This window comes from Protopterus annectens, chromosome 1.part0, assembly GCF_019279795.1.
Source record: "Protopterus annectens isolate FY-2018-M chromosome 1.part0, PAN1.0, whole genome shotgun sequence".
Classification (NCBI taxonomy): domain Eukaryota; kingdom Metazoa; phylum Chordata; order Ceratodontiformes; family Protopteridae; genus Protopterus; species Protopterus annectens.
Genome location: NC_056725.1, coordinates 969,852,336 through 969,874,588, shown reverse-complemented (window position 1 = coordinate 969,874,588; position 22,253 = coordinate 969,852,336). Strand labels below are relative to the sequence as shown.

The window sequence follows — 22,253 nt, the reverse complement described above, 5'->3', positions numbered from 1 at the left end:
ATGTACATATATACAAACAAATACACCATAAGAGACCCCAGCTAGCTATTAGGAGGGTAAATACCCTAGGAGTACCACAGAGGGGAAGGAGGGAGGGTAATCCTGACTGCAGATGCTATCCAGTTCGGACATCTACATTTATGGTAGGTACAAAACTGTACTATGTCCTTCATGGATGCATCTGCAGTCATAACAAATGGGTAGAATACCATAGCCAAACTAGGGGAGGAGGAATAAAAATTATGGTGTAGTCAGGATCCCTTGCAGTACAGCAGTGGCAAACCCTGCTCGGGATCTAGAATATAAAAGTAAATTATAATGCTTGGCAAATGTATGCACGGAGGTCCAAGTAGCCTCAATAATGTCCTTGGTTGCCACTCCTCTTAAGAAAGCTGTGGTAGTGGCTGTAGCCCTTGTAAATGAGGTCTTATGTTCTGTGGAATTGGTTTTCCATGGTAGGAGTAACAGAATCTTATGCAATTTCCTATCCATTTAGAGATTGTCTGTTTGGAAATTGCTTTTCCTTCCCTTCCTGTTGCATAGGCTACAAAGAGCTGGTCAGTTTTTCTGTTACCTTTGGTTCTGTCCAGGTAGTAGCGTAACTGTCTATGTACATCCAAGGTATGCATTATTCTTTCACCTCTGTTTTGTGGATTGGGAAAGAAGGTAGGTAGGTGGATTGCCTGGTTTAAAGACACTCTGGATACCACCTTAGGCATAAATGTAGGATTAGTTCTCATGGACACCCTATCTTGATGGAAGATTAGGAAGGGTTGCACTGCCATTAAGGCCTGTAGTTCGAAACCCTCCTTGCTGAAGTAATAGCCAGTAGGAAAGCAGTTTTCCATGACAGGTGTTGTAGATCTGCTGTTGCTGCTGGTTCAAACGGAGGGAGTGTCAACTTTTCTAGTACAAAATTCAAGTCCCATGCTGGTAATGGTGGTTTCCTAGGAGGTTTTACATTCTTGATCCCTCTGAGGAACTGCCTGAGTAGTGGATGAAAAGACAGGAGGATCAAAGCTGTATTCTGCTGAAATAGCTGATGCATGTATCTTGATGGAGGAATAGGACAGGCCTGTATGTAGAAGCTCTGCCAAGTACTCCAGAATGTTAGCAATATCTATGTTCGACACATCTTTTCCTCTTTCAGTACTCCAAATGACGAACCTTTTCCATTTTCCTGCATAGTTCCTTCTTGTTGAAGGTCTGCGGGCTTCAAGGATAATGGCTTTAACCCTTTGTGAAAGGTCTGGGTTAGTTACTGCTATGTAATGTTCCAGGCAGTCAGTTGCAAGGTTTTTAGGTTTGGATGTATGATGTTGTAGTTGTTCTGAGTTAACATCAGAGGCATCAGGGGTATTGACCACATTTTCTCCCGAGACATGCTCCTCAGCAATGGGTACCAGTGTTGTCTTGGCCAGTTCGGAGCTATCAGAATTATCCTTGGACGTTCTTCTTTGATTTTCAGTAGTACCTTGTGCATCAAGGGAAGAGGTGGAAATGCATATGCTGTCAGGCCTTTCCAGCTGAAGGATAGAGAGTCCACCTTCCATGCAAGTGGGTGGAATGTTCTTGTGCAGAATTTTTTGAGCTGGTGATTTTGTGGGGAAGCGAAGAGATCTATTTGTGGCATTCCCCATTTCTTTGTGATGGCCTTGAAGATGTCTGTGTAGCATCCATTCGTGAGCATCCGAGGTGGTTCTGCTTAAAATGTCTGCTAGGGTGTTCTCTTTTCCAAATATTGCCTGTAACTGGATGTCAGAGCCAGATTCCAAAGGTCCAAAGTCATTCTGCATAGGGGGTAAGAATGAGTGCCTCCCTGTTTGTTGATGTACCACATGACTGTGGTGTTGTCTGTCCTTATCATCAAATGGCCTTCTTTGAGGAATGGTCTGAATTTTAGGATTGCCAGTTTTACTGCCAGCATTTCTTTTTGGTTTATGTGCAGGTGCAGCTGGTCCTGAGTCCACAGTCCTTGTACGCATTTGTCCAGCATGTGTGCCCCCATCCTAGGTCTGAGGCGATGGTTTGGTTTGCTCGAAAGTTGTGGAAGGGTAAGCCTGGGTTTGACTGGCATGCCGAGCCCACCATAGGAACTCCTGTTTTAAGCATGGGATTAGTGGTATTTCTGTTTCTAAGCTGTGCCTGTGTTGAGACCATAAATTCTTTAGGTACCACTGTAACTTTCTCATATGCAGTCTGGCATGTGGGACCAAGATTATGCATGATGCCATGAAGCCCAAGGCCTGCAGAACTTTTCTTGCTGTTAGTTTGTTCTGCTTTGTTAATGCCAAGAAGTAAAGAGGGAGCTCTTTTGTTTTTCTGCAGTTAGGAATGCCATCTGTTTTACTGTGTCCAATTCCGCGCCCAAGAAGGTTCTTGTCTGGGATGGTATCAGCCTTAACTTTTGTAAATTGACTGTGTATCCCAGGGCTTGTAGCAAGTAAATGACCCTTTGTAAATCTGTTGTCAGCTTGCTTTTGTTGTCCGCTTGTAACAGGCAGTCGTCCAGGTATGGATAAATTTGGATTCCCTGTACTCTGCAGTGAGCGATTACGGATGCCAGACATTTTGTGAATACTCTGGGCGCAGTAGATAAGCCAAAGGGCAATGCTGAGAATTGATAATGCTCTGATCCTGCAAGAAATCTGAGGTATCTTCTGCAATTTGGGGGACGTGCAGGTATGCCTCCTTGAGATCTAGAGTTACCAGCCAACACTCCTTGCCCAGCATGGGAAGAAGTTGCTGTAGGGTCAGCATTTTGAATTTTGGGACGATGATGTATGTGTTTAAGATGGACAGGTCGAGAATAGGTCTCCAGTTTTTCTTTTCTTGGTACTAGGAAGAGTCTGGAGTAGAATCCTTGCCCTGTTCTGTTATTGGTACTCTTCCACAGCTCTCATCTTTATTAATTCCGCTATCTGGTGCAGGGCTTCTATTTTTTGATTGGGGGCAGGTTTGGCATTCCTTTTTACTGGTAAAGTGTGGAAGTGGAACCGTAGCCTTGGTCTATGGTTTGCAAAATCCACTTGTCTTTGTGATATAGTGCCAATTTTTGAGAATAAGGCTAACTTTCCGCCTAATGGTGCTGCTATTTGCTCCCTGGTAGGCGGAGTCAGAGCCAAGTCACTGTGATTGTCCTGTTGCAGTGGCAGTGGTTGTGTCTGTGCCTCGGTTATTGCCTTGCCACTGTCCTCTGTAGGCACCTCCTCTGGATTGATTTCTGCCCCTAGAGCGCCTGTTCCTGCCCCTTTGATCTTGTGGAGTCAGGAAAGGACCAATTTTGGCAGGCCAGTTCCTGCTAAACCTTGGGGGCTGAACCTGTAGGAAATCTTTAACTGTTTGTACAGATTTTGCCTTCTCTTCCATTTTCTTCATTACCTGCTGGGCAGGTTCCCAAATAGACTGGCCTTATCCATAGGAGCATCCAATAGCTTAGCTTTAACATGATCCGGTAAGACCTGTTCTTTCAACCATGCATGCCTTCTTATCACTGTGCCAGTCATGGCTGATCTAAATGAAGCCTCCAGTGCATCATAGCCACATTTTAAAGAATGGTTACTAACCTGTTGGATGTTATTCACCATTTCTAATACATATTTCTTATCTAAAGATTCATCAGAGGACAGCTTTTTAATTAACTGATCAAGCATAAACTCTTGGTATTGGATCATGTGAAACTGACAGTTTAAAGCTCTAGCTGAGAGAGTAGCAGAGGTGTAGACTTTTTTCCCCATCTCTCTAAGGACCTGGATTCCCTTTCAGAGGGAATAGGTTTTTTTGCTGTGGTCGAGGCTACTGCCTTAGGCCCCTGGGATATAGTTTTGGGGTCTGCAAGTGGGGCCTTGTATAGGTGGTGATGAGTCTGGCACCCTGTAAAATCTATATGGTTTGGCAGGGGCTGGAGGTAAAGAATCAGGTGCAGTGCAGACATCATTAAATGCATCGTCCACAACAGACAGGACAGGAGGTATAGCTAAGGGCCTATGTTGTGGTAAGTGCAGAAAAGTCCTAAGCCTTTTTCTTGAATCTGAGAAATCTTGTCCCTGCCATTGGAATTGTTCTCTCATGGCATGTAAGGTTTCCCAAAGGAGAATTCCTCTGGTGGAGAGGCAGCTGGAATGGATTCTTCAGCATCTGAATCTTCATAATTGAAAAAGGAGCCTCTGGCTGGTCTGTAATGTCTGAGTCATCCGCAGAATGATCAGTGGACACAGGCTCGGGGCTCTGCTCTAGGTCTCTCTTTCTGGGGCTGAGAGGCCCTGTCTGGGTGAGATTGGGATCCCCTAATTAAGGATATTAAATCTTCTGCCAGAGTAAGCATTTGTGAACTAGAAGTGGGCCTGAGTGAGGGTGGTTTAACAGGCACTGATTTAGCTGATTTGGCTGCTTTAGCCCTGGCAAAGGCCTTAATAGACATGGTTGCAGGAGGCCTAGCAGCACCAAAGGGATGGTGTCTGATAAATCAGTAGGAACCACAGTTGTAGGCAAAATTTCTGAGGCTGATTCAGGTAAGGTAGCAGGAGCCTCAGTAGTAGTCATGGATTCGGCTGAAGATTGACCAGTTTTCTCAGTTTGCTTGCTTAACCGTGGTTTCGTCTGTCTTTTCGTTTTTAACAAAAACTGTTCAGCAAACTCCGTTGAAGGGGCTGCTGTCTGGGCCTAAGCGCAAACAGTAAGAGTGGAAATCTTTATGAGGTATTTGTTTCCCACAAGTTAAACAGTTATTGACTTTTTCTGACATCGGCTGAGGCAAGAAAGAGTCCCCGAAGTCTTGTAGTAATCTCTGGATCTAGCTTCTGCTTCGGTGCCACGCCGCAAGAAAGACTGAGGAAAAAATGGCGGGCTGATGCCAGACCAGCAGAGATGATGTCGACCCAGACTTTGGCTGCCTGACGACAGGACAACCCATTTGTTATGACTGCAGATGCATCCATGAAGGACATCATACAAATCCTCTCATAGCTTTTACTCATATATGGCTAGTAACTATTCTTGTAACAATCACATCTAGTCACATCGATAAGTACACCATTTAACAGCTCAACAAATACGAAATCAAACTCTGCTGTCATATGTAACTACACACGTCACAGAAGAACAATGTAAATTAATTCCATGTTGATGAATACTTGTAATCAATATGCATTAACAGACTGCCACTACAGGTAGTAGTTCAAAATGACTCGTACACCTTTAAGGGTGGTGCAGGAGTAGAAGATGGGCATCAAAAGCATGTAGGAGAAATGAATGAAAGAAAAGAACACAAGTGAAGAAAGCTAATACACCATAAAACGCATCAAGGACTGAAAAGCTGTTTTGTGTGCTGAAGCCTTTCAGATCACTTAAAAATTAGAAGAGCAATTCAGTGCACGATAATCAACATTTATCAGTCAAGATGACAAAAACACCCAAAAAGATAACACTACAATTTCAATGGTGTGAAAATGACTGCAAACAGGCCATTGACACAGCGGCAGTTTACTCTAAGATGAAAGTGAAAGTCCACAAAAATATACCTGTATCCTATTTGGTTTATGTGATCAGTCTCCAGAAGCATCTTCCAAAGAAGGCAGAGAAAAAGAGGAGGGGAGCCTTGCATGGAAAAGTGAGTTATGATGTCATTCTCATTTGTCATGGACTTCCATTTCCTGTACTCCTCCTCCACATTCTTCTTCAGATTAAAACGACTCTCCTGAGGAACGTTGTTCTGTTTAAAGAATGCCTAAAAAAGACATATTACTAATTGAGTGAAGAGACAATAAACCAAAACAGACTCTTATGTTGCTCCATGACTGGGACAAGTTATTTAGGTACACACTGCAACTCCAGATATTCAACAATAGCATATATAGCAAAGCCCTTAGTATGTTTTTTTAATCTTCCTCCAAAGGGTAGAATGCTCTCAGTCAGAATTATCTGTTCCTGGGTCAGACTTCCGAGGCCTCTTCAAAGAAGAACTCCAGTGGCTCTACTTGATAGAGACACTGGTAACTAACGTCGGGCACTTCTATGGGCTAGGCATGTAAAGGCTCCAGGGCCATTAGCCTATTACACACCTATGAACCTATAAGGACATATAACAGACTGTAACAAGGAAGGCTATAACTCAAACCATACTTTTCAGCCACAGAACCCGGACAGAAACACAAAAGGTGGGGGTGTATCCATATTCATCAAGGATACTCACACCTCCAGGTTAGTGGCACAGCACAATGCCTCAGAGATCATCCATGTGCAACTAACAACGGGCAAAACTGCAATTCAAATTGTAGCTTGTTACAGATCACCCACCATGACCCAGGACCCCCATTCCGCATTTCTGGAGACACTGGAAAATATGAAGGTCCTACCAAATGCCCTAATATTGGGTGATTTCAATTACCCAAACATTAACTGGGAGAACTACTCAAGTACTAACTCCCTTGCCCAACGCTTCCGAGAATTTATAAACCCAAACGCCCTGGATCAACTGGTCAACACCCCCACCAGAGGTGACAACATATTGGACCTGGTCATCACCAACATGGGCGACCGGTGTTCTACACCGGAGGTCAAACCCTCGCTGGTTAGATCAGATCCTACACTAATCCCTCTGGATATCCACATTCCGCCCCCACCCCCAATCAAGGAAACCACCGTGAAAAACTTTTCAAAAGCAAACTTCACGTTACTTAAGACCGAGGTGGAAAGGTTCACAGCCCCCATGCTAAAGAACAATGCTGACCAAGCTGCTGAATCCCTTACAAAGGCACTCTATGAGCACCTGCAAGAATGCATGGATCATGCTATCCCAAGCAAAACCAAGACTCACTCCTCCAAGAAAAGGAAACCAGTCTGGTGGACCCCTGCCATAAACAAGCTATACAACAGAAGGAAGAAACTAGTGCAGAAAAGAGTAAAATCCCAAGAAGGAAAGACATCCCTGATCAGTATCAGCATGAAACTACAATCCCTCATAAAATCATCCAAGGCTAGCTTCGAAAGAAAAATTGCCAAGGACTCCAAAGATAACCACAAAGCGTTCATTAGCTATGTCAAGAACCTAAGTGTGAACTCTCAGATCTGCTCGGAGTTAGTGTAGAATGACACAAAATACAATGAACCGACGGATATTGCCAATATTCTGGCAGACAGGTTTAGTGCAAACTTCACCCCCCCTCCCCCCTAAAGGGCCCATAACCATACCAGAAGAATGTAGTGCCCCGGCAATCACTGACACACAGGTTAAAACAGCCCTATACAAAGCCAAAGATACAGCTTCAATGGGACCAGACGGTGTCCCAGGCTGTGTCTTACATGAGCTCCAAAATAAACTAACCCCTCACCTAAACACACTGTTCAAACTCAGCCTCTCTACAGGCTACGTACCCATAGAGTGGTGCACAGCAACAGTTATCCCGCTCCACAAAGGTGGAGCCACAATGGATCCCGGGAACTATCACCCTATAAGCCTAACTAGCCTGGTCTGCAAGGTTATGGAGCGCATCATCACGGAATTCATTAACAGAGACATTGGGAACCTTCAAACATTGGACCCTACCCAGTTTGCCTTTGTTAAGGGCAGATCACACCTCCTAAACCTGGTGGACTTCTTTGAGACAGTTACCGAGGCTATAGACAAGGGAAAGGAGGTTCACACAGCCTACCTAGACCTCGCAAAGGCTTTCGACACCATTCCCCATTCTGGTATTATAGACAAGCTCACCAGCCTGAACATAAACTCCTACGTCATGAGATGGGATGCCAATTGGCTCAAGGATAGAACTCACACGGTGAGAGTTGCAGGCTCTAGGTCCGACTCTAAACCAGTTACAAGTGGCGTCCCCCAGGACTCAGTCCTGGGACCCCTCCTGTTCGGTATATACTTCTCAGAGGTACAGGCAAGCACACAGGAGGTCTATGGCTGACCAAGTCCGCAGACAACTGCAAACTGGGGGCCATAATTGACTCTCCAGCTGATACAGACATCCATCAGAAGGGTCTCACTGAGACAGATACCTGGTGTCAAAATCATGGCCTCGAGCTAAATGCCAAAAAGTGCATAGTCATCCCCTTTGGAAAAAACTTAGTACCCACGAACTACCACACACGTGGTAGTCCCCTAAATACAGAAAATGTAATAAGGGATCTGGGGACCCAAGTAGATAGTAATCTCTCCTTTGATAATCATATTGCCAAGGTGGTTAGAAAATCCTTCTGTGTGGCCCACCTAATCACAAAAGGGTTCTCATCTAGAACAAAAGAGGTTATTGTGTCCCTCTACACATCACTCATCAGACTCATCATAGAGTACAACGCCCCATTTGGGATGTACCTTACAGACACCTGCAACAGCTGGAAAGACCACAAAAGTACCTCACCAAGAGGATTACTGGCCTCAAACATATTCCCTATACAGCCCGACTGAAGAAACTCCAGCTGTACTTGATCGTATACCACTTACTCAGAGGTGATCTCTGCCTGACATACAAGGCCATGTCCAACTCAGAACTGATGGGACATGCTCCACCTAAAAAAAAAGCAAATCCCCGAGAGCCACATGCTATAGGGATCTAAATCTCACCACAACGATAAATAGGACATGCTGGAGGGATAGATTCCTGTCCCAGAGACTCCCCATGCTTTGGAACAGGATTCCAATCTACATTAGGTAGAGCCCCTCACTAACACTCTTCAAGAGAAACCTTGACGAGTGGATGGAAAACAGAAAATTTACCCCGGGGATCACTGCAGTGGCTCTGCTGGACCGAGGCACAGGGAACTAAATCAAAGGGGGCGGCGAAAGCCAATACATTCTGGCTAGACTTATAGATGCCCTCAGGCAGATAGCCTAGTACTTACCTATGAATCTATAAGGACCTGGCCAGCCTCCCTCATTTCTTTCTCTTCAAGGCATGATGTCTGATGAAGAGCAAAAATGACAAACAAAAGATCAATTACCCAACTCATCTTACTAATCTGTTAGAGGGAAGGAGGGAGGACATGTGTATGTCCTTCAGAGCAGTCTAAAGGTTCGTGCACAGGATTAAAAAGCTGTTAATGAGCTGCTTTCTGTAGTCAAGGGTACAGGGTTCAAGTCATTCCACCTTCAACTGCCAACTGTGCGACTATGAGCAAGTCACTTGACCAGACATTGCTCCTGGATCATCCCTGAAGAGGGAAACTTGTGTCCAGTAAACTTATCTAGTTAATAAATCTATAAAATTAAAGAGAGCAATCTTAGCCAACAAATCTTTAATATAATTTGGTACAAGTCTACTACATTATTGCTACTACATTATTGCTGTGAACTCCAGCTATGGAATGAAAGTTATTCCCATAGTTACACAACAACAAAAGAATGCATCACAACCAGGTACTCGGAGATGAAAGCTAAAACATATTGAAAAGCAGAAGACTAAAAACTAGTAGGGCTAAAACCAAGTCTGGTGGGTTGTTCCGGTTCTGTTTTTCCTAACCACTAGTGTCCCAAAGGGCTCTCTACTGGTGCGACTTCTTTTTTGGACAGTTACTTCAGACATAAAACTGAGAAACAGGCCATGAATAAACATTTTTCCACTTTCTTTTGCCTTCTCTCCTGACCACTGAGAGGCAAGAGGTCTACAGCCTAGTCATTTCTCTCAGGTGAGAGCTGAGCAGTGCTGTCACCTGTAAGTCTAGGAGTTTTTTCCCATTTTTTAAAGTCTTCATCTCAGATGTAAATGCCCAGTAAGCTGCCCCCAAATTTGATCTGCAACAGATATCAGCAATGGCATGCTGGTCAGTTCTGAAAATGAGGTAACCCTTCGCAACTAACCTGATCTCTCAAAGCTAGCCTTCCTGTGTGGTCTCTGGTATCCACTAGGAACTCTACTGTGGGACTGAGTACCCCACACATATGCTTCCAAATTTCCCCAAGACAGGCAAAGCAGCAAACCATTGTCACTCCACCTTTCTCTCTGCCAGCTCCAGCAGGTGCCTGAGCTGCTATGTGAACTTGGGTCACCACAGCTGTAATCAAGACTATCCCTCTACATCAGCATACCTAGCAATGCTGTTAACATTATTTCAAAATTAAAAAAAATGCAAAATTTCTCCCAAGATGGTTTACAAAAATTACACACCTGATGCCATAGCAACAACTTTAATATTTAATGTTAGTATATGTTGCACCACGAAACTTTGCAAAAAAGGACATCAATTTTAATTAAAAAAAAACATACACAAAAAACAATCATAACAGAAAAAATGACAATGGGAATCTACCAAAGTTTCTGTGGTTCATAAAATTCTAAAAGAAAAGCTTAGTCACTATATTTTTCCCCAGAGGAAGACTGCAATAGTTTTTGTAATACATTTCTATATTTTGTCATTACTTTCCAGAGGGGTCCTACATATATCTGATATACAATATTTACTGTTTAGAATCCACTACAATAGTACATACCCTTTACATTAAATACATCAGAAGCTTCTTAAGTAGAATATTTCAGAACACTGTTGGCTTTTCCAGTTATGCTAGAGTTCATATTTCTCTTGAAAAAGCAGGTATATTAGAGTCTGGCTTGTTAGCCCAACTACATTAGAGAACTTGTGTGTCAATGTACATCATTGAGACGGTGTGGTGAAATACTTTTAGGGGAGAAAATTGCCTTGAAAAAGATAGGGTTGCAAATGACTATGTGCGCAATGTTGGGTTTTACTGAGGTCCTTCTGGCTGGGTCCTATATGTACCTGCTATGAAACTTTTCTCTCTGACTTCCAAACGAAGCAGTAGGAAGCAGTCTGACAACCCATAAAAAACATCTAATTAGAAGGCACAATATGAATGGAAACTTTCTCGGTTTAAGGACTGGAAACGTATCTTCCTGCCCTGATCCTTTTGCTGAAGGAAATGCACATTCAGGGGTTTAACTGAACCATTTTAGAGGCAGAAAGAACACTCTTCTCACAAAATGGTAAAGTTCAACAATGGACTAAATTTCCAGTCTGAGAACTTTTCAGTTCCAACATTTAGGGAAAGTGTTTACACATCACTGGTATCATGTACAAAACAAGCTTCTGTTACACTGGTAGCTGATAAAATTTCTGGATACATTAGTTTTAACTTCTCCTTCACTGGAAGAGCCAGCAGTATGTCCAATACATACCTTAGCTTCTTAAGGCAAGAATCAGGCACAAAGCCTAATAAAGAACAAATGCCCACAAATCAGTGGTCTTACAATTTTATTTATTTTTATTTATTTTATATTTGTTTACCGGGAAAGTCAGACTGGGACAGAAAAGGCCTTTTTTCAGAGGAGGCCCAGGGAGAAAAGCTCCATACAAAGAAAAGTTAAAAACATAATTTAAAAAGAAAGAGAAAATTGAAAGCAAAAACTTTAAAAATGACAAAAAATAAAATGTTACAAATGAAATTACAGCCATAATATTGTAACAAAAGAGTTTTTTGCAATTGAACTGTTTTAACTACAGAAAATTTACATTATATTCAAGATAAAAGCATATGTATGTGGTGATTAAGCAAAAGTTCAAGATGTAGACTGTTAAGATATAATAATAGTCTGAATTGTCAGTACAGTAGAGAATCCACCGGAGGAACATGCTCAATGGAGATATAAATTAGGAAATAGACAAGCATGCACAGGATTAATGTAATTATTACGTGTGATAGGTCAAGACCTATGTTTGCAGCACACATTGAACAATAATTACCAAAAAGGAAGAAGGGGTGAGGCTGGATATAGGTACAGAGAGAGAGAGAGAGAGGTAAAATATGCAAGTGCAAGAGGTAAAGAGATGTTTTATCAGACAGGTTTGGTGCAAGAGCAGAGCCAGTTATTATTGAGGTGTTCCTTTAGAAGTTATTTATACTTCAAAGTGTTGGTGTTATTGAATATTGTTTGGGGTAGGGAATCCCAAAATTTAGATTAAAATCAACAAGAAAAATCTAACCAAGCTAGACTTTTTGTGTGATTCATTAGACCTCTTGCACCAGAGGCACATGGGATATATACAAATAACCCCTTAAGAACATCAGGTCTATAGCAATTCTGAATGCCAATGACTTTTTTTAAGTCTGTTATGGACAAATTCAGGACAATAAAGCCAAAACCCACTAGCTGTGGATATGCAAGTTTCAGCCTTCTTATGGCATCATCAGCACAGCATAAGTGGACTGTCTAGTTAACCTTCAAAAAAAAGAACTTATGTACTCACCATAACGTTCCATGTTTGTAGTCCATCTCGTCTTTCATTCCTACTGATGGGATCAGAGCCGATCCTCGGCTCCGACTTGGCCTATTTACAAGCTCAAAGTCTTCTAGTTGGCTCGTGGCTAGGTAGGTATCCCATGGTGCACCAGTATAATCCCCAGATCTTGTTTGCTGCTAACTAGGAGAAATAATAACAAACATACAGAAAGAAGCCAATAATAAAAGGTCTCCAGTGAATAATGATAACAATATTGTTCTGCCGCCAGGTACTTCCAGGATGGGGGTAGGAGGGTGGGTTCATAAGAATGAAGGGCGAGATGGACTACAAACATGGAACGTTATGGTGAGTACATAACTTCTTTATGTTCTGTAGTCCTATCTCGCCTTCATTTTTACTGATGGGACAGCGTCACTAGCACCTTATTCTTGGGTGGCTCAAGGAAAAATACTCCTGAGTACCGTGGAACCAAAGGATGCTCTACTCCTGGAGGTTAAACCCAATTTGAAAAGAGTAATAAATGTGTGAGGGGTAGCCCAAGTTACTGCTGCACAGATATCAAGTGGGACCCTGGCTTGAAAGGCTGCAGAGATAGACTGAGATCTCATAGAATAAGCCTTGATTTTGAAAGGTAAAGGCCTACCCTCAGAGGTGTAAATGTAAGCTATACAGCTAGATATCCAATTTGAGGGGGGTCACTTTGGAAACTAGTAAACCTGACCTGGATTCGGAGAAGGAAATAAATAATTCATCTGACTTCCTGAAATCCTTAGACTAAATAAAAATAAAAACATAATTGTCTATGAATATCCAACTGATGAAACCTGTATTCTGCTGCACTGGAATGATTTGGGAAGAACACCGGAAGTTCTTTGGATTGGTTCAAAGTGCTATGGGAACAGACCTTGGGGACAAAGGATGGATTAGTACGAACAGATACTGTGTCTTTGTGAAAAATCAGATAAGGGGGTTTTACAGATAGTGCTTGTAACTCTTGACAGCCTTCTGGCAGATGTGATAGCCACCAAAAACAAAGTCTTCCAAGACAGAAATTTCAAAGACGATGAATGAGGAGGCTCAAAGGGCGGAGACGTCAATTTGGAAAGCACAAAATTCAAATCCCATGAAGCAACAGGTTCTTGAAATGGGGGTCTTAAAGTGGCATCTTTGAGGAAGGTTTTGCACAGCCTATGTGACATCAGATTAGAATCTTGTATGCCTAGATGAAAATTAGAAATTGCTGCCAATTGAACCCTGATAGTGGCAGCAGCAGATCCCTGGTGGAAAAGCTCAGACAGGAATTCCAAAACCACCGGAATGGAGGCGGTATAAGGGTCAACATTCTTTTTCTCAGCCCAGATAGAGAATCTCCTCCATTTACTGGAATATAGTCTCCGAATGGAGGGTTTATGAGAGGACATTAGGATATGAGTCACAGAGGGTGAGAAGTCGTGAAGCCTGCCTAGGGATGGAACTGGAGCAGCCAAGCTGTGAATTTGAGGGTGTGTAACACGGGATGAAGCCAGCCTGACATGTGTGTTAAGAGATCTGGCACTAGATCCAGAATTCAAAGATTGTCTAGGAGAAGAGGCCCGAGAAGGGGGAACCAAACCTGACGAGGTCAGTAAGGAGCAATGAGGATCAGTTTGCTTACCAGCTGTTTCGCTTTCTGAATAACCTCGGGTATGAGAGTAAAAGGAGGAAAAGCATAAAGGAGACCCAGGGACCAGTCGTGAACAAGTGCATCTCTCGGTGACTCCTCTGGAGGAGGGATGAGGGAAAAATAGGTTCATAGGTTCATACTAGGCTATCTGCCCTAGGACATTTATAGGCCTAGCCAGAATGTGTCTAGCTTTCGCCACCCATTTTAAATTTATTTTGCTATGCCCTTTTTCGAGGTTAGTATACTGTGCCTCTGTCTAACAGTGACACAGAAGTGATACCCGGGGTAAACCTACGATCTCCCATCCACTCATCAAGATTCCTCTTGAAGAGAGTCAGTGAGGGACTCTGCCTAACCTGGACTGGGATTTTATTCCAGAGTGAAGGAAGCCTCTGGGTTATGAATCTGTCCCTCCAGCATGTCCTATTTATTTCAGTGCTGAGGTTCAAGTCTCTCGAGCGCGTAGCTCGATGGGATTTGGATTTTCTGAGGTGCAGCATGTCCATTAATTCCGGGTTGTACATGGCTTTATACGTCAGGCACAGATCGCCTCTGAACAGGCGGTATGCCACTGAGTAGAGCTGGAGATTCTTTAACCGGGCAGCATATGGCATCTGTTTGAGCCCTTTGATCCTCTTGGTGAGGTACTTTTGGGGTCTTTCCAGTTGCTACAGGTGTCTGGTATCCCAAAAGGGGCATTGTACTCAATTATGGGCCTGATGAGGGATGAGTAAAGTGGCACGATGACCTCCCCTGATCTAGATGTGAATCCCTTCATGATTAGGTGGGCTATATAAAATGTTTTTCTAACCACTTTGGCCACGTGGTTGTCAAATGAGAGATTGCTATCAACTTGGGTCCCCAGGTCCCTAATTACTTCTTCTGTACTTAATGGATTACCACCTATGTGGTAATTTGTGGGCACTTTGTTTTTGCCAAAGGGATGACTATACACTTTTTGGCATTTAGCTTGAGGCCATGGCTCTGGCACCAGTTGTCTGTTTCTATGAGGCCCTTTTGGAGGATGTTTGTGTCGGCTGGAGAGGCGATTATGGTGCCCAGTTTGCAGTCATCTGTGAACTTGGTCAGCCACAGTCCTTCCGTGTTGGCCTGTACCTCCGAGAAATATATACCGAACAAGAGAGGTCCCAGGACTGAGCCTTGTGGGACACCACTTGTAACTGGTTTGGAGTCTGACATGGCTCCAGCAATTCTAACCATGTGGGTTCTGTCCTTGAGCCAGTTTGCAATCCATCTAGTGACATAGGGGTTTATATTTAAGCTGGTGAGCTTATCTATAATGCCAGTGGGTATTGTATCAAAGGCTTTTGGGAGGTCCAGGTAGGCTGTGTGGACCGCCTTCCCCTCGCCAATGGCCTTGGTGACTGTTTCAAAGAAATCAACCAGGTTTAAGAGGCAGGATCTGCCCTTAACAAAGCCGAACTGGGTATGATCCAGTGTCTGTAGGTCCCCAACATCTTTATTTATGAGGTCCATGATGATCCTTTCCATAGCTTTGCAGACCAAGCTAGTCAGGCTTATGGGGCGATAGTTTCCAGGATCCGTTGAGCCACCACCTTTATGGAGAGGGACCACTGTTGCTGTACGCCACTCTTTGGGCACATATCCTGTAGTAAGGCTGAGATTGAACAGTAGTTTTATGTTTGGGTTTAGCTCTTCTTGGAGTTCATGTAGGACGCAGCCCGGGACACCGTCTGGTCCCACTGATGCTGTGTTTTTTGCTTTGGAGAGGGTGGCTCTTACCTGAGCATCTGAGATGACAGGGGGGGCAGCACTCTGCTGGGATAGATATTTGCCCTTTTGGTGTTGGGGGGGGGGGGAGTTTGCGCTGAACCTGTCAGCATGGATGTTGGCAATGTCTGTGGGTTCAGTGTATTTTTTGTCATTTTGGACTCATTCTGAGCATATCTGGGAATTACCACCCAGGTTCCTAAGATAACTAAAGAAAGCCTTGTGATTATCCTTAGTGTCCTGTGCAATTTTTCTCTCAAAGCTGGCCTTAGACAATTTTATGAGTGCCCGTAGTTTTTTGCTAATACTGATCAGTGATGCCTTCCCTTTTTGGGATTTTGCTCTATCATTTAGTAGCTTCCTCCTTCTATTGTATAGTTTGTTTATGGCTGGGGTCCACCAGACAGGACGTCTGCCTTTGGAGGACTGGGTCTTGGTTTTATTTGGGATCGCATGATCCATGCATTCCTGAAAGTGTTCATAGAATGCATTTATAAAGGATTCTGCGGTCTGGGCCGTATTTTCCACAGGCCCGGGGGCTTTGAAGGATTCCACCTCGGTTTTGGGGAGTGTGAAATTTGCTTTAGAGAAGTTTTTCACTGTGGTTTTCTGGGCAGGGGGTGGGGTCGGGATGTGAATATCCAGTGAGATTAGTTTATGGTCTGATCTTACCAGTGAGGGATACACTTCTGGTCTGGAGCATAGAGTCCCAATGTTGGTGATGATCAGGTCCAGTATGTTTTCCCCTCTTGTGGGAGTGGTAACAAGTTGTTCCATAGCATTTGAGTTTATAAATTCTAGGAACCTTTGGGCTAGGGTGTTGGAGCTAGAGTAAATAGCTACTGCATTTGGCATTGCGATTGGCAAAGAGATCGCAGCAAGGCTGTCCCCATCTGCATAAAATCTGCTCTGCTATTTCCTGTTTCAGAGACCACTCATGAGACATCAAGACTGCCCGGCTGAGCTTGTCGGCTATCACGCTGGTTGTCCCTGGAATGTGCATTGCCACCAGAAAACACTGGGAAGATATTGCCCATTTCCTAACCCAAATGGCCTCTCAACAAAGTGAGTATGATCTGGTCCCACCTTGTTTGTTGATATACCATACTACCAACATGTTGTCTGATTGTATCGCAATAGTCCCAAGAGGAAGAAGGTTGTGAAGTGCTTGCAACACCAGGAGCACTGCCCTCATCTCTAGAACGTTGATATGCAGGTGAGCCTCGTGATCTTGCCATGTGCCTTGGACAGTCCTGCCTAGATAATGCCCCCCACTCTATCTGTGAGGCATCTGTGGTCACAGTGGCAAAGGGTTGGCGAGGGACAAATGAAGTGCCCGTGGTTAACTGGTTGGGTTGAGTCCACCAAATGAGGTCCTTCTTGCAAGAGTCTGTCAGCAATATGTGATGACATAATGGTAGGTGTTGAAAGGACCACTGGGACGATAGCAGCCACTGAAGAACCCTCATGTGTAGTCTGGCTATCGGCACTAGTAGTATGGTGGAAGCCATGGTCCCTAAAAGCATCAGAATAGTCTTGGCCTTGACTTTTCGTAGGGGGAGAAGTTGAATTTGAAGAACCAAATTCTGTGCCTTTCCTACTGGTAGACGAGCCAACATATCTACTGTGTCTATCTCTGCGCCTATAAAATTCACAAACTAAGAGGGCAATAAGGCAGATTTTTCCCAATTGATAGAAATCCCAACTGGGCACAAAGTTGAATGGTAGCGTCCCTGAAGACGTAGCTGCCTGGTGGATGAGGTCAGGAGCCAGTCTTCCAGATACGGAAACACCTGGAATCCTCGACGTCTCAGGTGAGCTGTCACTACTGCCATACACTTGGTGAACACCCTGGGGTCTGTGGTGAGACCAAAGGGCAGAGCATGAAACTGGTAATGACTGGCTCCCAGCCAGATGCATAGATGACTTCTCGATGCCCTGTCCATTTTTATGTGATAGTAAGCATCATGGAGGTCTACTGAGCAAATCTAAGTGTCTTTCCCTAGTAACAGGAGAATAGACTGCAGTGTCACCATCCAGAACTTGTCCTTCTTTACTGATTCGTTCAATCTGCTGAGGTCCAAGATGGGCCTCCAGTCCCCTGTACGTTTTGGCACTAAAAAGAATCTGGAGTAAGTTCTGGATCCTATTTGGTCTGCTGGGACGGTTTGGATGACTCTTTTTGCCAGCAACTTGTTGACCTCCACAGTTGCCTGATCCCTGTGATTGGGTGGAACATCCAGGATCCTCTTGGGAACATAGGGTGGCAGAGAAAAGGGTATGGCATAACCTCTGGTAATAATTCTTTGTGACCATTTCTCTTGAGTGATACTTAGTAAGGCTTCTGGATACAAAGAAAGGTGAACCCCGACCGGCTCCAGAGAAGCACAGTCGGGCCCCACATTAGGAGTGCTGGTAAGGCCGGCCCCGAAACGAATCGTGGCCTCCCTGGTTTTACGGTCCACTCCTGCCTCTAGGGTGACATCTATCATTTCCTCCTCCTCCTCTGCCTCTGAAGGAGAAGTCACCCTGTGCACCTGGGAAAAATATCTGGAACTTCTTGAACCACATTTTACCACCTCTCTGACCATTAAGGTATGGTCTAGAGGGGACAGTAAAACGTACTCCCACGGCAGAGAGTGTTTTTCCTTCTTGTTCGTACTGGTTGAGTGTGTCCTTTACCTTGGGCCCAAACAATGAAGAACCGTCGAAGGGGGAGTTGGTAAAGATAGACTTGAATGGTTCCGCAAAATTACATAAACGTATCCAGGAATGACATCTTAGGGAAATTCCTGAACCCGCTGCTCTACTCACTCTATCAGCTGCATATGAGACAAGCCTCATGGACGAGTTGACAATAGAGTTCAAGGTGGACAACTGGGCAGACACCTTGTCAGGGACTCTCTCCGTACATATAACCTTGTAGAGAATCTCCTAACTCCTTAAGGAGATCTCTATGAAGCCTTATGAAGTGTGTAAGGTAGTTCAGCGATCTAAGAGTAAATGCCACTGACTAAAAAATACGCTTCCCGTATCTGTCCATCGCTCAAGACTCCTTATTCGGCGGATGAACAGAAAAAGTTTCTGCTACCTCCTTCTTAGTGGCCGCCGGCACCACCATGGCATCTATGGGAACATCTTTAGACAAAAGTTCCTTTTCTTTGGGCGCAGAAAGAAACTTATTTGGTCTTCTGGGGCCTGGCTCCATGGCATCAGGAGTATCCCACACCTTCCGACTAACTAGCGCCATCAGTTCGTCAAAGGGTGGAGACACCCAAGAGGTGGAAGGTTGAGACCCGAAAGCCTTCAGGTACACTGACTCCTCATAAGAATGGGTGACAGTGGGCCAGCCGCACCTCTGCTTAAGGATTTCCAGGATGTCTATGAAGGAGACATCATCAGAGGATGACTTAGGGGATCCTTCTGACTCCTCAAGGTCAGTGTCTGAACTAAGAGACTCAACCTGGGAGTCTACATGCTTCCTCTTGCATGTTCTCTTCCGTGGGGGCTCCTCAGAAGAATATTCCGGGGAGGTCTCGGTAAGAGTGGGGGCCACCAGCGGGTGGCTCCTGAGGATGCAGGTCTCTGCTGTCCAGAGAGAGAGTAGGCGCTGAGACAGAAGTAGGTGCCCTAGAAGGGAGGGTGTCGGTACCCCTGGTTGGAGCTGATGATCGGAACAGCACACTCCTCATCATCTCGAATGCCAACCGTTCCAGCTCCGTAGACCTCCTCGGCTTCAAGGAGACTGAGGATGCCATCGGTTCCAGAGCCATCTGCTCCAAGACAGACATAGGGTCCGAGCTCACCCTTGCCGACGCGCCAAGAGGAAGGCTTGGAACCGAAGAGGTTCGGTTCCAGGCATCCCTGTTGGGGCAGACCGGGGAGCTTCGGCTCCTAGACACCACGGATGGCAGCGAGAGTGTCGGAGCGGAATTCGGCTCCGAAACAACCTCAGGGGGAGCTGGTACCGAAGGTTCCACCAGCGGTACAAAACACTCTGGCTCCGAAAGACCAGCATGGCTTGGAGGAGGGATCACAAAAGGGGGGGATGGACTCAAGTGGCCCCAAAACCGACTGGGTCGGAGCCAACAACAATTTAGGTAAGGCAGATGACTTCAGAAGTCTCAGCACTACCCTCTCCACAACATCTTCCGATAAACTGCTGGAAGACCTGGAGGACAGAGTAGGAAAAAGTACAGTTGTGTACACTTACTATAAATGTAGAAGTTCGAGTGTATTAACTGTTGCAGTCATTACATTTGGGTTATCTGCCTGCAGGTAGCCCTCAGCCGGCCTGAATACCAGAGTCATGGATTCCTGCATCGGATGCTGTCTCTTCTTCCATGACATCAGGTCATCAGAGGTATAAAACATGCAGCCAACGCCATTACATCAGTTTTTCTTGCCCCAGATGTCAGGTGCCCCATAATAGGAAGCAATTATATGTTATGTTACACCTCCAACAAAAAGCAAATACACCAGAAAGCTCAAATACACCAAACAAGAAGGAAGGGTAGAGCCAAGAGAAGTCAGGGGGCTGGAGGGAGGGTAACCAGGACTGCAACAATGAATACACTCAAACATCTACATTTATGGTAAGTGTACACAACTGTTCTATGTTTGTCATGTTACACTGTTGCAGTCATTAAATTTAGGAAGATTCCCCAAGCTAAGGAAGGGAGGAGGAAGTTAGAGAGCATTGGGGCCAGCTAGTAAGTCCTGCAATACTCCAGTGGCAAAACCAGCTCTGGATTTAGAAAAAATAGGCATATGGTAATGCTTGGTGAAGGTATGCACTGAGCTCCAGGTAGCTGCTTCTAGGATATCGCTGGTAAGGACCCCTCTGATAAAGGCTGTAGAGGTAGATGCAGCCCTGGTGGAATGTGATCTTATCCCCTGTGGGGTAGGTTTTCCATGGTGCTTATAGCAGAAATGAATGCAATGGTCTACCCATTTAGAAATGGTTTGCTTTGAAATGGCCTTCCCCTCTGCCCCTGCAACAAAGCCAACTAGCAGCTGTTCAGATTTTCTGAGAAGCTTAGTCTTGTCCAAATAAAATCTATGTTGTCTGTGCACGTCCAAAGAGTGCAGAATTCATTCTCCTTTATTTTGTGGATTCGGGAAAAAGGTAGGCAAATGAATGGACTTATTTAGGGCCACACTGGACACCACCCTGGGCATAAAGGAAGGATTGGTCCTGAGGGAAACCCTGCCTGCATGGAAAATAATGAAGGGCTCCACTGCCATGAGGGTCTGCAATTCAGGTACTCTTCTTGCTGAAGTGATGGCTAGAAGGAAGGCTGTTTTCCATGAAAGGAATTTCAACTCTGCAGTTGCAGCTGGTTCAAATGGAGGGTGAGTGAGCTTTTCCAATACAAAGTTAAGGTCCCAGGCTGGAGTAGGGGCTCGCCTGGGGGGGGGGGGGTCTTAAATGTTTAGCCCCTCTGAGGAATTGCTTTAACATACGGTGAGAGAAGAGGGGTGGTTCAGTATTATAATGTGCTGAAATTGCAGAGGCATGAATTTTAACTGACGAGAAGGATAGGCCCTTGTGGAGCATTTCTGTTAAGTACTGAAGAATATGAGGTAAGCTGGGTACCGTAGTCTCCATACCCTGGGTCTAGCTCCAGGAACAGTATCTTTTCCACTTTACAGCATAGGACTTTCTAGAACAAGGTCTTCTTGCTTCCAGAATGACCTCTAGCACCTACTTACTGAGGGATGCAATTGGAGAGCTCAAGGAATTAGCCAGGCTGCAAGGTTCAGGGTTTGAAGCTGAGGGTGCAGAATCTAGCCCGTCTGCTGGGACAACAGGGAAGGTGTCTGAGGTAGGTGCCATGGGCCCAGCAGTATCATGCTGCACAAGAGGAGGTACCAGTGCTTCCGATGCCAGTCTGGTGCAATAAGTATTGTCCTTGGTTTGTCCTGTTTGATCTTTAGCAGAACCTGTGAAAGGAGATGCAGAGGGGGAAAGGCATAGACCGAGAGGCTTTTCCCGATAAAGGACAGGGCATCCACTTTCCAAGCTTGACTATGGGGAGTCCTTGTGCAGAATTTGTCCAGTTGGTAGTTCTGGGGGGAGGCAAACAGGTCTATCTCTGGAGTCCCCCATTTGTTCCTCAAGAGGTTGAATATTTTTAGTTCCAGTTTCCATTCGTGTGGGTTCATGACATTTCTGCTTAGGTCGCCTGCCAGTGAATTTAGCTTGCCAGGCAGGAATTGAGCTTGTAGGTGCACTTGGTAGCTCAAGGCTGTGTTCCACAGAGCCATGGCTAGTCTGCAGAGAGGGTGCGAGTGGGTTCCCCCCTGCTTATGAACCACATAACTATGGTGTTGTCAGTCTTTACCAAAAATTTTCCTGGAAGGATGTGGTCTTTGAAGGCTGTCAGGGAATTCTGTACAGCTAACATTTCTTTTTGGATGATATGCAAGTGCATTTGACTCGGGTTCCATTTGCCCTGAATGCACTGCTCTGCCAAGTGAGCCCCCATTGCACAGTTTGATGCGTCTGTTGTTAGGGTTTGGGCGGCAGGGGGTAGATTGAAATGGAGCCCCTTGTTGTGGTGGCAGGCCTCTGCCCACCAAAGGAACTCACCCTTTATACAAGGAATGATAGGAATCATTGATTCCAAGTCCTGAGAAT

At 44.8% G+C, this 22,253-nt stretch overlaps 1 protein-coding gene across 1 annotated transcript in view; it reads right to left on the bottom strand.

Moving 5' to 3' along the window:
* MED23 (mediator complex subunit 23) overlaps positions 1-22,253 on the bottom strand; it is a 1,483,999-nt gene that overhangs the window by 478,035 nt on the left and 983,711 nt on the right. The window contains exon 13 of the mRNA XM_044067991.1: positions 5,520-5,725. Within this exon, the coding sequence (XP_043923926.1) occupies positions 5,520-5,725 (206 nt within the window). The remainder of the gene's footprint in view (positions 1-5,519; positions 5,726-22,253) is intronic.